Source organism: Amblyomma americanum, chromosome 3 (assembly GCF_052857255.1).
Source record: "Amblyomma americanum isolate KBUSLIRL-KWMA chromosome 3, ASM5285725v1, whole genome shotgun sequence".
Taxonomy (NCBI): domain Eukaryota; kingdom Metazoa; phylum Arthropoda; class Arachnida; order Ixodida; family Ixodidae; genus Amblyomma; species Amblyomma americanum.
This window is the reverse complement of record NC_135499.1, coordinates 146,750,345-146,765,731: the sequence shown is the minus strand read 5'-3', so window position 1 is coordinate 146,765,731 and position 15,387 is coordinate 146,750,345. Positions and strand designations below refer to the sequence as shown.

Here is a 15,387-nt window from a genome sequence, read left to right as displayed (position 1 = left end):
TAAAGTTTCGAGTAACATGATAGCCGACCGGGACCGGGCCGTTTCTGCCCGTAGTTGTTTTCTATAGCCAAAGAATTTCTATCACTCAGAAAGCGGAGCTGTGGTGTACAGCTGCTTGTTTGTTTTGCACTTGCTGGGGCTTCCGGACGCTTTGTTTACGCTGTTCATATCGCTGTCGAGAACAGGCAGACTTGCCTGTAGCCGCGGACTTACTCGCGTTCTTTCTGAAAATTTATCAACTTGGTTTTCAAAGTTTTTTTTTTCTCTGCCTTTACAGAGAGCTCCCGAAAAGGCGGAGGATCTTGCGACAGGTAATCTCCTTTTCTTTCTGGACTTCCACCGTATACGTTTCTGGGCTTTAATCTCGTTGCGGGGTCCGTGGAAGTGGCGTGCCGTCCGGACTCCAGTTCTGTGATATGCTTCATACGATATACCTGGCTCTGCAAACAAATACAAATGAAGGAAAGTGCGATAGATAAGAGAAAAAAAAAGCAGCAACCTAAGAATGTGAAGTTCGAATGGTTTCCATGCGACTTTGGGAGAGTGAAAGGCACGGAAGCTAGTTTAGGTGGGTGAGGAATGGAGGAGGGGCGGCTTCTTTGATGGCTCTCGCCTGGGAGAATAAAGACACCTTTTGTTGTTGTGAGTCTCTGAGCTACAGGTGTGTGTTTCTTCAGTGTTGACCTTCTCCTGGCTTATTTATTTTGCAGCCCTATTTTCTGCCCGGCAATCTTCTCTCACTGTATGTGCTCTTTGCGCACCCGAGGCCTGTCAGAGCAGTAACAGGTTCTCGATTTTGCAATCCGACGGACGTATCGCGTTCTGCGGGGGGGATCTCCGTATCTTGCCAGAGCCGGTGCCGCGCCTTTGTGCTCTGTCCAGGGATGAGCTCTTTCTTTTTATTTCTCGGCACCTGACCCAACGGAGCGAAATGTGCCCGGACAAGAAATCGATACTCCTGGGAGAGCCGTTTTCCTCACCGTGCGTACACTGGGAGGCAGAACATGACAGGGGGGGAGAGGATTCTCAAGAGCACGCCGCTGCTGCGCTGGGGTCAAAAAATCGGATTTCGCAAGGGCTCCCCCTGATGGAGAGCTGTTCTCGCGCAAGGATAAAACGCGAGTACGAGTGTGCGTAGAGATTTGGATTTCTTTCTCGCGTTTGTTTGTTTGTTTCTTTGTTTGTTGTTTGTCCGCTAGGAGAGGTCCAGGAGAGTGATTCCTTTTTCGCGAACGCCGCCTATATATGTGTATCGCGACACCGGATGGATCGGAGGGACCAGCGTTTAAGGTGTGTCCGAAGATAAAAGTTTGTGTCCATTCGCGGGTTTTGTTGCTGTTCGGTCTTCGGTATTTTTTCTGGGGGGGGGGGGGGGGAGGGGGGAGGGGGAGGGGGAGGGGGAGGGGGGGGGGGGGTATAGATTCGAGGACCTGTCTATTTATGGACCTCCTGCATGTTTGTAAACATACGAGGTGGCGCTGCAGTCGCTAGCGAGCTCGTGGTAGGCAAAAGGTCGGGGAGTGGCGTCGCGGATAGGTGTTGTGCGCGGGTTTTCAAGGCTTGTAGGCGAGTTTCCAGTTTCTGCGAATCACAGCAATGGTCGATGCTTCCAACTTAGTAATTTGTTGAAGTACACGAGCTCGCGTTGTCCACGTGCGGCCTATAAAGAGAAATAATTTGCCACTGTGTATTGTATAAATGGTTAGTAGTAAACATGTAGAAAGCGTTCCTGCCGTTTATTTATGCGCTAGGCATTGAATAAAACAAGTTTTGACACTCTGCACTAGCCGGAATGATTTTACTTCGGGACAGTAGTGAGGGGAAGTGCTGGCGTGGTTTCGCCGGAGCAGACATGCGCTCATCGTCTGCTGACATACGTACGTGTCGCGCTGCGCGAAAAGTGGGGACAGAGTCGTGTCCCCGATCTCCTGTCTCGCTTAGCGCTGTTTTTAGCCGCATGACCACGCACCAGCCAGGCCGACTTGTCCTCTTGTTAAGCTGGCCGATTTGGTGAAAATTTTTGATTTCTAGAATTATTTCCTTTCCTAGCCCTGAAGTCTAGTTTCGTGACGAAAAATTATAGCAAAATATTGAGTACAAATTTATAAATTACGCTTTTTAGAAGTGTGGTCGTCAAAAATTGTGAGGTAATTTCTTTGATTTCACTGCCGCATTTCTTTGACCAAAGCGAAAGCGAAGATGCCATAAACGAGGGAATAAACTTTAAGGTTCGTTTTCTGACCTCTCACATTTTCTGCGACTGGATCACTCACCTTCGTAATTCGCATGAAAATCAAATGATTCCATTTGTCGCAAACTATTCCTGAGACGTTGAGGAGCGTAATAAATCTCTCAATTTTTTTCCCTAAACGTGCAGTATTGTTAGTTATTTTTTGTAAGAAGCGTTTTCATGTAACTATGCATGCATAAGTACTGATCATATAGAAAAACAACTAATCGCGTCATCATACAGAACAGGGCTTTATGCACATGCTGGCATAAAAAAACTGCGCACTATCTACTCAATTATTTGAGACCTAGCTTGGGGGGACTTGACGACGGTGTTAATTATAATTACCCAGAACTGCGCCAGGTATAGCTATAAATAAAAGGAATGACTGAAACTAGCGTAGGAATTTCATATTTGCACCAAGTTTAGTTACATATCGCATGCATGAATAACGAAAACACTTTTCATGCCGCGTCCCCTCTCAATCTCGCCATGTGTCTGTTAGTAGTAGCACGCCTGCGGCTGCTTCTTTCCAAACAAGCTTCGCGATCATGTATTACCTCATGAAACATGACACATGCATGATGCAATGAAAAAGCATATGGCGTTTAGCACACTTAAGGTACGCTATTCTGAGCACACCAACGCGACCGCGCAAGATTGACACAACTTACCAGACTTCTTTCTACTCGAATGAAATAATTACGTCGTCATATCAAGAAACAGTTTCAAGTAACTATTAAATGTCACAAAACGCGCCATTTAAACATGGTGTGCTATTAACAAAAAAAAACGCATTCCTTGGGGGCGAGTGAACCTGTCGGCGCCCTGTGCACTCCGGCTCAAGGTGATAAGTACGTGTGCAGCTACATATGTCTTTTTTTTCCTTGAGCAATTATCAGCCTACTATCTTGAAGTTCAGGTTAATGAACGCAGTAACTTGCATGCATTAAGTGCATTGAGTGGCAGTGCCTATCGACTCCCAGACTTCGCGCTTTACTACCGTGGCCCAATGCCTGTTAGCCAGTTTTCGAATGCGGCATTTATGCGCGAGAAACCTATCGAGGCTAATTTAATATTTTTTATGCTACTACGCGGATCCAGCAGTGACGCAGCTGGTCAATACATGCTGCTTCTGCAGTGCACAGGCTTGAAGCAGCCGCCGGTAGCTGCGGCAGCTGCGGTAGGCACGGGCAAGCGGAACCTGTTTTGCCTACCATGCGAAAGTCGCTGCTAACATCAGCGCCACCGCATCTTCGTGACGTCGCGGGGTGAAGGAGGTCCATAGCTCGGTATCTTCTCAATGCGAATGCTCCCGCGCGAAGTATATGTGCCTGAGTAGAAAACTTTTGTGTGTCAGTGTACATTTTAGTTTGGAGGCTGACTGCGGGACGAAAAGCGAGGTTTTGTGTAGCTAGCCGAGCCTTCTTGTGTTGAAGTGGAAAGAGGCCAAAAATTAAAGCAGAAAAATAAAATATATCTGCGAAATAGAGTAAACGGAACGACTGGGTCAAATCTCGACACGGAATGGCGAAGTCGAAGCTCGAAAGGATGTTCGGGGTAAGGGATGTGCAGGCAGAGGCATTCAGAAGTACCCTGTAGTACTCAGTAGCATTTTTAACCTCTGAGTGCCTGTTGAATGGGTGGAACGCTGCCTCTTCAACACAGTCAAACCGTGATGAAGTAACCAGCGCGTTGTTCACTTTCTTGACGCTCAAGCGAACAATATATATATATATATATATATATATATATATATATATATATATATATATATATATATATATATATATATATATATATATATATATATATGGAAACAAACGTATTTGGTTGCTAGAGGCAAAATGCAAAGTTGTGAAACGCTTCATTTAGCCATATATTTATCTTGAGTCGACGTTTCGGACAGAGCCTGTCCTTTCTCAAGACTGCAGTTACAGTGATCTTCCTCTTCTTAAGGAGTTGGCACTGGCACACATGCACGACACATGAACAAAACAACAAGCAAACGGATGCTGGAAAGAAGATAGACACAAAGGAAAGAATACTAGAAAAGAGAGAGAGAAAGAGAAAAAAAGGAAAAATAAAAACGAAAAACGCGCTGTCCCCGCAGCCCACCCCGCAGCCGCGGGGAGCCGGCCCGGGGTTGTTCACGTGTCGTACATGTGTTCCAATGCCAACTCCTTAATAAGAGGAAGAACGCTGTAACTGCAGTCTTGAGAAAGGACAGGCGCTCTGCCGAAACGTCGGCTCAAAATAAATCTATGGCTAAATGAAGCGTTTCACACCCTATATATATATATATATATATATATATATATATATATATATATATATATATATATATATATATATATATATATATATATATATATATATATATATATATATATATATATATATATATATATATATATATTTCCACTTTCTGAAGAAAGTAGGTCAGCAATGAACAGTAGGCAGAAGTGGAATGAAATAAGAGTGCCAGCAGTGCACTGCCTCTGTCCGGAGTCCAAACGCTGTCTTTGCTCTTATTGCGTTTCCTTTCTCTGTTTTTTGTAAGTTTAACAGAATGCAAAGATATGATATCCGCATTAAAAAGATCAGAAGGACCACCAATCTTAGCTACAGGAAACCCAACAAAAGCGCTAACATATCTAAAGAAATGCACGATCATAATCAGAATGGGGCCACCGCTATATAACCATAATGCATTCACTCGCTCAGTTCCGTAATTCACTCAGGCTATACGCCCACGCGGCAACACGCTGCGCGATAATGAACAGAGAAACGGGCAAGCGGCAGTCGTCCGGAAGGAGTTCTCGCGGGTGGTAATATTAGAAGCAACATTGGCGTTCTGTAAGCGTTCTTTCATCTCGTTATTTGCATCGCCGTGCGCGTTTCCAGTGCGCGGGTCATCCTTATTTCTTCCCTTCGCCTCTGAGAACGCTTTCTCCTTCACCGCACGTCACCCATCTCGCGCCGTCTCAGCTGAGATGGTGCTTACATGTTCAGCCTCTCGGTTGGGTGATAGATTGCGGCGTGCTAATAATATATACTGTCGCGAATATCGAATTAAGAGCCGGCGCGGCGGAAAAGGGCACCGGAAGGGGTAAGTCTCTCAAGACTGATGTGCTTCTGTAGCGCTTTTGTGACTTCCGAGGCCCCTTTCGTAGGTAGCTGCGGGAATACGCATTAGTCTGGAGTATGTAGAAAAAGGAAAAAACCGCCGCGGTGGATCAGTGGTTATGGTACTCGGCTGCTGACCCGAAAGAGGCGGGTTCGATCCCGGCCGCGGCAGTCGCATTTCGATGGAGGAGAATTTCTACAGGCCCGCGTACTGTGCGATGTCAGTGCACGTTAAAGAACCCCAGGTGGTCGAAATTATCCGGAGCCCTTCACTACGGCGTCCCTCATAGCCTGAGTCGCTTTGGGACGTTAAATCTCCATAAGCCATAAATCAAATCGTAAGAATTCAAAAGAAGCGAAGTGAGGATGCCTTATAGTTAGAACTGCCCGAAATGGTGACTCGTGCGGTGTGTGGTAAATTTCAAAGAACAGTCATATTTTGTTAGGATGTTGGCGGTGTTCATTGCGACGTCGCCAATCTACTGCAGTTGTGATTCTATTCCAGATTTGATTCTGTTCCAGTTCCGATTGTATTCCAATTCTGATTCCATTATGATTCTATTCTTATTCCGTTTCTATTCGTAATCTCTTCTTTTGTGCAATTCTTAGTTCTCTCCTTCCTCTGCTCAACAAGTGGAGGGTAGAGGAAGGTGAGGGGACGGTTGGCAGGAGGCAGATGGAGGGAGGGAAATGACCCCAAACACTCCTGCCACCTTTGGCAGGTGGAGGCTCCACACAGACACCGACGCCGGACAGTTTTCGCTTTTATGGCACTCCTGTAATGCTATAGCATTTAAAAAATTAATGAAAGAAGATAGGTGGCGAAAAGAACATTGACAGGCAGGCATATCGCGCGTGCGCCGAATGGGTCGTCCCACATACCTGCGACGTCGGACGCATGTCGGCTATCGAACAGTTCAATTCCTTTGCGAACTGTGTCAATGCAGAAACAGTCAGCACGTGCCCGCGCAAACGGCAGACGATGGGGAAGCCGGGGAAACCGCTCCGACCCTGTTTCCGGCCGCCACCGCTAGGAGGCTTTCAGTGGCGCCCCCACAGACGATGCACGGGTAGGGTCACTGGATAAGATATGCAGTCACTCTTATCCAGTGACTTATTAGCAACTTATCCAGCGACTCTATGCATGGGGCTTCGGCTCGCTGTGAGCGCCCGCTGCTTCTAATTGCTTGTCTTCGGGTGAACCGTTGGTTCTGGAAAAGCGTTTACGAAGCGCCTCAGCGAAAACCGACGGTGGCGCCTCATTTTAGCTAAGCCTGTATACGTTGCGAAATGACAGCGAATGCGGATGAGGCGCGCGCGAAGCTGCAAATGACTGCAAAAAAAAAAAAAAAATGCGGCTCATGCGCAATGTGCGAGCGCAGGATGTTGCGCATAACAACTGCGTGGCGCGGAGTGCGCAACCCGTAGTGCGGTGTATGCTGCAGTTCTTGCTGCATTCCTTTGGCTGGAGTCGAATTGCAGAAACTCCAATATGCTGTAATATGTCAGTGCACTTTAAACAGACACTGAGGACAAATTGAAGTGCGTCTGCATCAAAACACTGTCGCATTCTAGGGACAAAGACGCTAATTTTGACTGAAAATAGGGCTTTCGTAAGTATAGAAAGGCCAGATAAGCGGAGTACACATGTCACCATCACTGGCCGATTCGCGAGTGTGCTAAAGTGCATCGACACGATTTTTTTTTGGCCCAGATTACGGCGGCTAGGCTACATCACCATCGTTAAATGCAATTATTTCAGCAACAAATTCATCTTTTGATGTAGGACAAACATCAATATACCCAGAAGGAAAATCAATTTTTGCCAAGAACAAAAATTGAATCGAAATGTCCTCTATGTTCCTTTAATTCTATCACGTGGAGTTCTTCAGTCAGAAACCTGAGGGTGACCTTGGGCAAACCATATATAAATACAACGAATAAAACCGCGACTGGGATTCGAACCCGCGGCAGCGCGAACAGATCAGCTTCGGTGGCCACTGCGCGAGGGCAATATGCTATCGCTGCAGCCGATCACGCCTCGTGTGAAACTGCAACACACTCATTCTTCTTCTTCTTCTTCTTCTTCTTCTTCTTCTTCTTCTTCTTCTTCTTCTTCTTCTTCTTCTTCTTCTTCTTCTTCTTCTTCTTCTTCTTCTTCTTCTTCTTTTCTTCTTTTCTTCTTCTTCTTCTTCTTCTTCTTTTCTTCTTCTTCTTCTTCTTCTTCTTTTCTTCTTCTTCTTCTTTTCTTCTTTTCTTCTTCTTTTCTTCTTTTCTTCTTCTTCTTCTTCTTCTTCTTCTTCTTCTTAGTAAGCATGGCACATACCCACGCAGGGGGATGGGCCAAGGTTCAGTAGATAATCCCAATGAGTTATTTGCGCGGGGAAAAATAGGCGTGAGAAGACTAAATCACTATAACAGTTGGAACAGTCAAATGAATTAAAGAAATATGAATTACCAGGAATAGAATCGAGCATTTTTGGACATGCGACAAAATTTCGTATCCAGCTAACAAGGTGATCGATCAGTTGCACTTATGTAATCATGAAGATGATCACTGTACATCGTCGTCTTCATCAACTAATACTACAATCGTCGCCAGACGTGCCAGTGAACCAGCAAAGCAAAACCATGAATCAACCAGGCTATAAACACATGCTTCCGCACATCTACTCGGTTTAGCTACGTTTAAACCCTGCCACTTTTTCTTTTCTCGTTTTCTTTTTCAGAAAACACGGCGCTGAAGAAGGCGGCCGGGCCGTGGTACTCTCGCATTCGCGCCGCCGTCACCCGGTGCCTGCGCACGGGCTGCCTCTGCGTGGTCCGCCGCCAGGCGCCCACCTGAGCCCCGGCTGAGGCCGCAGCCTTCACCGCTGGCCCCCGTGTCTCTCTGCGGCCGTGTCTCCGCTCCCCGGCCTGCCTGCGCGGTCGTCTGCGCTGGGCCGCCCGCCTGCGCTGGGAATAACCGGGGAAGGCGGCGGAGAGAGCTGTACGTGTCGCCGCTGTTTTTTGGACCTCCCCCGCCGTCTCCCACGCAGCTGTCGTGTGTAATACGTCGTACCTCTTGCACCCGGCGGGAATATCTGTACCCCGAGGACTCAATTTCCGTTTCGGGATTTTGCAACTCGCGGGCACTCTTTGTCGGTGCCAATGTCCTGAGCGCGTGCCGTTGTCCTGGTATCAAAAAGTCCGGGTGTTTTATATGCACTCCCCCCCCCCCTTTTTTTTTGTTCACTTGAGATGTCGTGAGTGAGAAGCTAACACTGATGCACAAAATCGTATGCTCGTCGCGAGCTCGTGCTGTATACCCCCCCCCCCCCCCCCCCTTTCCCTTCCCAATATGTGTGCCAGTTGTCTTCCTTCCCGTGAGCGACGATGCGGGACAGGGTATCTCGCTGAGTGCACGGTCATTCCCCACCAACCCTCAATACCGAACTGCTGTGAAGCTGCGCGCCGAAAGAGGTCGTGGAAGCGCCCGGTCCAAGTTCGCTTTGTTGGTCTTTTAGTCGACAAGCCGACTGTAGTCATTCACTCTTGAACTCATTGCGAGGTTTGTGTTCATTCTTGATTACGTCTTAACCACAATTAGACACGTCTTGGACGGCTTGCTCTCCGTCTGCTGTGCTGGAAAATCGAGCGTCGTAAAAGTGAGGACGGCATGCCTTTCTTAATTTTATACTCTTCGAGTTTCGTGGAAATCGGCACGAAGTCGTGTCGGAGCCCGGAGTTAGTTCTAGTCGCCGCTTTAGTGTGTGTTTCCGAAGATTTAGTTGACATCTCGGTTGCGGCTGTGGGGTTGTGCTCGCTGAGCCCGAGGACGTGGGTGCGATACCCGTCTGCAGTGACCGCATTTCCACGGAGGTGAAACGCAGAATACGCCCTTGTACCGGGGCCTTGGCGCTCTGTACAAGGAGTTCTGCTCGGCTGAAGATAATCTGGATCGACATCCTGCATAGCCTTGGCACATCTAGCAGTTCTTGATATCTTAAGTATATGTGCTCACTACCGCCGTCTAATTGTCGCCCCCACTGTTGTTGTGCTGAACTCCATGTTTTATGGGCTATGCAAGGGGAAAAAAAAGATACATGCCGGTGTATTTCTTCCGTTTGTAAATTCGTTGGTTACCGCTTAGTGGTCCATGGCAGCCCTGTGCTACATATCGAAAGCATTCATTCGTTTGTGTGCAGGATCGTATAACATTTTTATCCAGCTGAACTGCGGTGAAGCCCAGTACATGTCTCTTTCAGTTACTTACCCATTCGTGTCACTTTGCATAAATCAACTGCGCCTGGCAGAAAAAAAGAAAAGTAAGGCTTGTCCAGAAATGTTGCACATTGTCACATAGTGAAGCTTTAACTGGGACGTGAAAATAATTAAAATATAGGCAGTGGTTTTAATTTACCTGAAACGCGCCTCAGTGTAATGCGATGTGGCACCGGCGGTGACGATCACTTCTACTATTTTTTAATTTTTTTTGCAGGGAGAAATAGTTTAACGCAGTTTCCAAGAGGCGGAGTAGCACGCCGTAAGCTGCGTATATGAGACGTAGTTGGGTGCCTTGTGAGTGACGATAAATGTCAGTTTTTATTGGTTATTACCTTTTGTTGTGCCTAAGAAACTGAAGAGATCGCATTCTTGACTGCTGCGCTGCATGCCGTGATGTGAGTCTTTATACGCAATCCGCGCAATTCCCGGAATTGCCTGATGAAAATCCTAGTCCGAATTAGGGCAGATATTTGAGTTGCGCAGTAAAAAATAAGAACCTGCTGGGAGTACGGTCATGTAGTTGCGTTTTCCTGCTATCGTTCTTGCGCTGTTTTAAGCAGCCTTGCTTGTAAGGGATTCCTCCCCAACGACAGCTGCATAAGATGACTTGAAGAATTTACCTAAGTATTACCCTCAATGTAAACGGGAGGAAACACTCGGAATTTCGCCTTGATGTTTTTTTGCTCCCTTACACTTGCGACATACTCGTAGCCCGTTCGCATGTAGTGGCGATGTGAAGCACCCAGAAAAAAATTCAAAGGTACCGAATAAGAAAAACTGCCTCTAGTGGGTCTGAATGTCGTCGCCTGACATTGATCGGACGCGAAACGTGTCCTGCTGCCAATGTGGATCGGAAATTCGCCGAAGTTACGTCGTGCAGAAGCTTTGCACTATACTCGCGCAGAAAAGAACTAGGAAAGAAAACACTCCGAGTTGATGGGGTAACCGACCGCTTGCATGACGACGATAAGGCGACCGAGAGTGGGCGAGCAGTAACCGGATAACATATTCGCTGCTCAAATTTCCTTACGCAAGTTCAAACCGACTGTGGGTCGTAGTTGGAACTGGCAAAGCGAAGCGAATCAGGGTCCGTTCTAATACGAAGATTCTATTCCTACTCAGTTCTATTTTGATCCTCTGCTCCCTTGGCCATTGACTCAAAAGACGTCACAACTCGGCCACATCGTCAGCGTCCGTCAGTCGCCCACGTTGGCCGATAAGAAAGACAAAAAATCGTTATGCTATATGACAACTGGTGTTTTATTTTTTCGTGCTTAAGTTCTTTCGGGTCTTCGCCGTTGCTCAGTGCCAAACAGGTCAGAGGGCTACATGGGTTGCTGGCAATCAGCTCTGCAGCATAACAGGTATATCCTCGTCAGACACTGGGTACATTATAATCCTTATTTGAATTTTGTGGAAATTTTCAGGAAAGTATCACATCTGCCGCCCAAGTGATATTGAAAGTCAGTCAGCAGTCACTGTGCTCCCAAGTAGTCAGCTTTTCAGCAATTGTGTAACAATAGGAGCTCTCTGGGCACTCTTCCAAATTAGCTGCTTTGTCTAAATCGTCTTTTTTAACTCCCAGCGACTTAATCTTTTCCCAGCTTCTTTTTTATTTACCAAGATTTTATAAGTAATTTTCACTTATATATCCATATTCAACTAAACATACGTCATAAGACATTGTTTTACGTTTCTGAGAGCGCAGACGCCCGTAGGAGAGACAGAGATAACGCTCAGAGTAATAATTCTTGGAATTACGTCTTCAAACTTTTTGCGCACATTCATGGAGACAGCCAAACATAAGAAGTGTATTTGGAATAACGCTGACGAGCAGAACTTTTTCCCGGGTCTGACGAGGACGTACAAGCCACCGCGCAGTGGTAAAGAAGCGAAGAAGATCACCCGAAAAAGAATTTTTCAAAACGCGGCTCAAGTGTATGCATACGCGGACATATAAAACGAAAGAACTTCGCGGCCCGGTTCTCGCGCCAATATATACCTGATTCAGCGCCGGTCTAAAACGCATTCCTCACGCAGGTATATTGCGGCGAGCAGCCCTTCCTCGAGGTGTGCGCGCGCGAGAAGCATTGATTTATTCGCCTGAGTGGATCACCAGGCCTTTCCTTCCAGCTGCCTCTCCCTCTCCAGAGGAACTAGCGCGGCGCCGTGCTTGGAAATCGGTGCGAATCGATATTCGGGGAAGACGCACGCGTTTATCGGCCCGCGATTGCTGCGAAGCCCGGTGGCAGCTGAGCACGGACCTGACTATAACGGCTGGAAAAAAATTGCGGCGCGCTCCTCGTTGGCGCTTGTGAAGCGTGACTTTCAGCGATATTTCGCAAGAGAGGTGATGCAGAGGAGGGGGAGGAATGGGTCTTTCGGTGACCGTTTTAGTCAGTCGCCGTCATCGCACGAAACTCTCTCGCTGTGCGTTGCGGCAGCGCGCATTCCATGAACTCGGAGCTTGCTATAAATATCCGGGTTTCCCCACGAGCCTTACGTTTCGAAGAGCGCTCTGCTAATTGGTGCGAAATTTCGAGGGCTAAAAACTTTCCTGTCGCCTGCTCTAAGATGGATAACTTAATAAGCGCGCCAGAATAATTATGCGTGGGGGTTGCGCGCGCAAGTCTACTAAACTCGCAGAAACGGATGTGGTGGCTCTATTTGCGAGCACAGTTTCGCGGAAGGTGCGGTTAAGTAACTCTGTGCGTAGCCTGCACGTGACGTCATTAGAGGCACTATTTTCAGTGGCTAGTAGATTTCGCCCTTCTGTTTCTGATAAAAATAGCGGCCGGAACTGTATCGAGACTTTCCATCTTGCCTCCGTTAGACAGACTTGTTAGACGGCGTGACATCGTACACTCTTAACACAAAGGAGTAAAAAAAGGGAGTAAGCTGTCCCACATAGGCGTATTCATGTTTATTGTCTACGTATACCGCTTGTGGCCTCGAGCCATGACTTGTAAGGAGGACGGAAAAGAGAAAGGGTATCAAGGAGACGCACAATGTGGTACACATGCCACGTGCCACTGTAAACTTCTCGGTTGGTTGCGTAAAAAGTTTTGAAGTGTTGACGGGGTACTAGTGGGGCCGCACCAAGGAGCGAAACTTCCTTTTCAGCTTTGTGTTTGACTTTTTTTAGCCTATTTGCGCCAGTTTAGAACATTAATGGCTCAATGTATGCGTGTGCCATCGACTACGGATGCAATTTTGTGACGCATGTTGAACGTCTCTTGCACGTCACGATGCAGCTTTGCTGGGCCTTGTCGCATTTCCGCTAGCTCTTTGGCGCCCCTCTCTTATGACGCCTAAATGCGCGCGGCTAATCACATTGACCCCGTGTGCGTGCATCCACCGGCGACCGTATCGCTGTCAGCAGCAGCTCGCATAACATGTAGAAATAATTCTTGCCGGATTCGGCGTACACCTGCCTCATCTCAAACCCGAGTTGCAAGTTGATGTGGTACGTCACACGTTTGCTCCGAAGCCCACTCACTAATTTATGCGTCGATGCGCGTAAAACAAGAAAAACAAATGGAAGCACGAAAATTACGCTGCGTTTCGAACTTTTTTATGAGCTATTTTGGTACGCTTCGAGCTAACGCAACTAACGCTGTTAAATGCACGTCCTGTAAAAACTTAACAAAAAGGTGCTGTTTCTTCCTTTTATTTATCCTGTGAGGGCAACATATGCGCATAGGATTCGACGTTCACCTGTAGTTGCTCGGACGTAAGTAATGCACTGTCCGTGTGCCTCACTTTGTCTTGTGCTAGCGCTGCTCGGATATAGGGTACAGGGTTTTGCACGTTTCTGTCACCTGTCATTCAGTGCGTGGCTAGCGGGGCGATGGGAGCACAAATCAACTGCACAATGATACTCCCGTGGCGCAGATTTTGTACCGGCTATAGCAAATGTGTATCCCTTCCCATTCGTTATCCGATTTCACCTCTGCTGCAGTGACAGCGGCTTTGTGTAGCGAACGCGTTTCGGTCACTTTGATATACATTGTCGTACTTTGTTTATATCGCTACAGAGGCATTGTTCGCTTGGATAAAACGGATCACGTGACTTCACGCAGGCGCGCCGGTTAACGTCGTGATGATTACGTCACTGCCTTGCATTACTGATTAGTGCGTTTGAAGCATTACATAGCATCGACGCCGGACTGCAGCCCTGAATAGAATGACATTGGTGTTTAAAGGCTTGGAGGGCTTCAGTAGCTTGCGTCAGTAACGACGGTCCCGGTGAGCACGGTAGGACGTCACATTTATGTTTGAAAAGTGTTGGTGGTTCCTGTCAAACCCTGCCCTCTTGTTGCATTCCTGTGCCATGGACATCGTGCGCAAGTTTTTAACTCATTGGTGGCATGTTTCTATAGACGTTATATCACACTGTCGTGCTGTGGGCGCTGTACTATAGGTATGTACACTTTTCGTTGTAAGCACTGTACACTGCGTGTTCACACCAACGCTGCACAGGCTCGTCTAACTGGGTCCTATCAAACGTTACCTAAGCGTCTACCTCTACGTCTTCTTCTATACCACATTATAGCTGTCTTCTGTCATCACTGATTGACTTTGCCGATAACTACATTCTAAACAGAAAGGAGTAAAAAAAGTAAACTATCCTCTACCGTATTTAGTGTTCGAGCGCCGAATTTCTATCGGATGAACACTTTCAGGGGAAACGTGTCTTCTTCCTTGCTTTCTATCTGCCTAGTGCGAGTTCAGGATAGGACGTTCCGCTGGCGCTTGTTCGACTCACAAACAGGCGCACGTTAGACGGCGCTGGCGGGTCTTCTTCTCGACCTTGTTGTGGCTTGGGGGGTTAGTGAAAGTCTCCGCGCTACTAAGTTGTACGCTCGGAGATTCCCGTGTCCGTGAACAGCCAAGGCGCGGGCCGGTTCTTGGTTGGCGCAGTAAACCGAGTTGCAATCCTTTTCAGTGTCATTTAATGCTGCACTTGTTAAAGCCGAATTTCCTTGCACTTCTGTTAGTGGTGTATTATATGAACGCGTAACACGTGATCGCGCATCATGCCGCGGGGGCGCATGCAGTTACTTTAGCATGGGGTCAACACCCGCATTGGGGTTCGCGCAACGCGCTTCACTGTGGCGCCTCTGTCCGTCATCATCTGTATACGTGTGAGCGTGCGTATTGTGTCAGCGTGCACACACCGAGTCTCCATTACCACCCATTCCTGACTCGCACTGTCATTGCCAGTAGCAGCTCCGTCACGCTTGGCGTTCCTGGCAGAATGCTTCCTCCGGAAGACTGCAGTTCACGCTGTACAGTGAGGTCACGTGGTCGCTTGCGTTAGAGCGGTCACGCAGCCTGGCGTTATCAATCTAGCTCGTGCTTGTGACCCGTCACGAATCCGCGTACAATGGCCAGGCCGTATATATTTATCGGGCGACGGGGCACGGCTGTGCCTCGCTTTCTCACGCTTAAGGTATCGTTGCTGGCAAACACGATGTATGCCTCCTATTCTGTGCACGAAAAGCGAAGCAAAATTTCAGCTTCAGCACAAACAGTGCACTTTCTGTCAACTCTGCAACGAGGCCTAGGCACGGATCTTTCCTTGTTCCCATGTATGGGGCTGGAAGCGAAGCCTTCATATGCAATGCAGTAGCTATCGCGAGCGGGAAAAGTGTAAAATACTGATACGGTGGCTATTTTTGTACTCGCATGACAAGCGACGGGTGTTGTGGCCGGTGCTGTGAGCTAAAACGGAGGGAAACTGCTGTAGCTGAATTGTA

General features: G+C 47.6%; 2 protein-coding genes across 2 annotated transcripts in view; both read left to right on the top strand.

The window, feature by feature from the left end:
• The window catches only part of LOC144125124 (uncharacterized), a 99,125-nt gene extending 84,182 nt beyond the window's left edge, over nucleotides 1-14,943 (top strand). The window contains exons 6-7 of the mRNA XM_077658230.1: nucleotides 278-311; nucleotides 8,089-14,943. Of these exons, the coding sequence (XP_077514356.1) occupies nucleotides 278-311; nucleotides 8,089-8,204 (150 nt within the window). The 3' untranslated portion in view covers nucleotides 8,205-14,943. The remainder of the gene's footprint in view (nucleotides 1-277; nucleotides 312-8,088) is intronic.
• Nucleotides 8,226-15,387, top strand: part of LOC144125129 (uncharacterized) — a 47,904-nt gene continuing 40,742 nt past the window's right edge. Inside the window, exon 1 of the mRNA XM_077658235.1 lies at nucleotides 8,226-8,348. The gene's annotated coding sequence lies outside the window, so the exon portion shown is untranslated. The remainder of the gene's footprint in view (nucleotides 8,349-15,387) is intronic.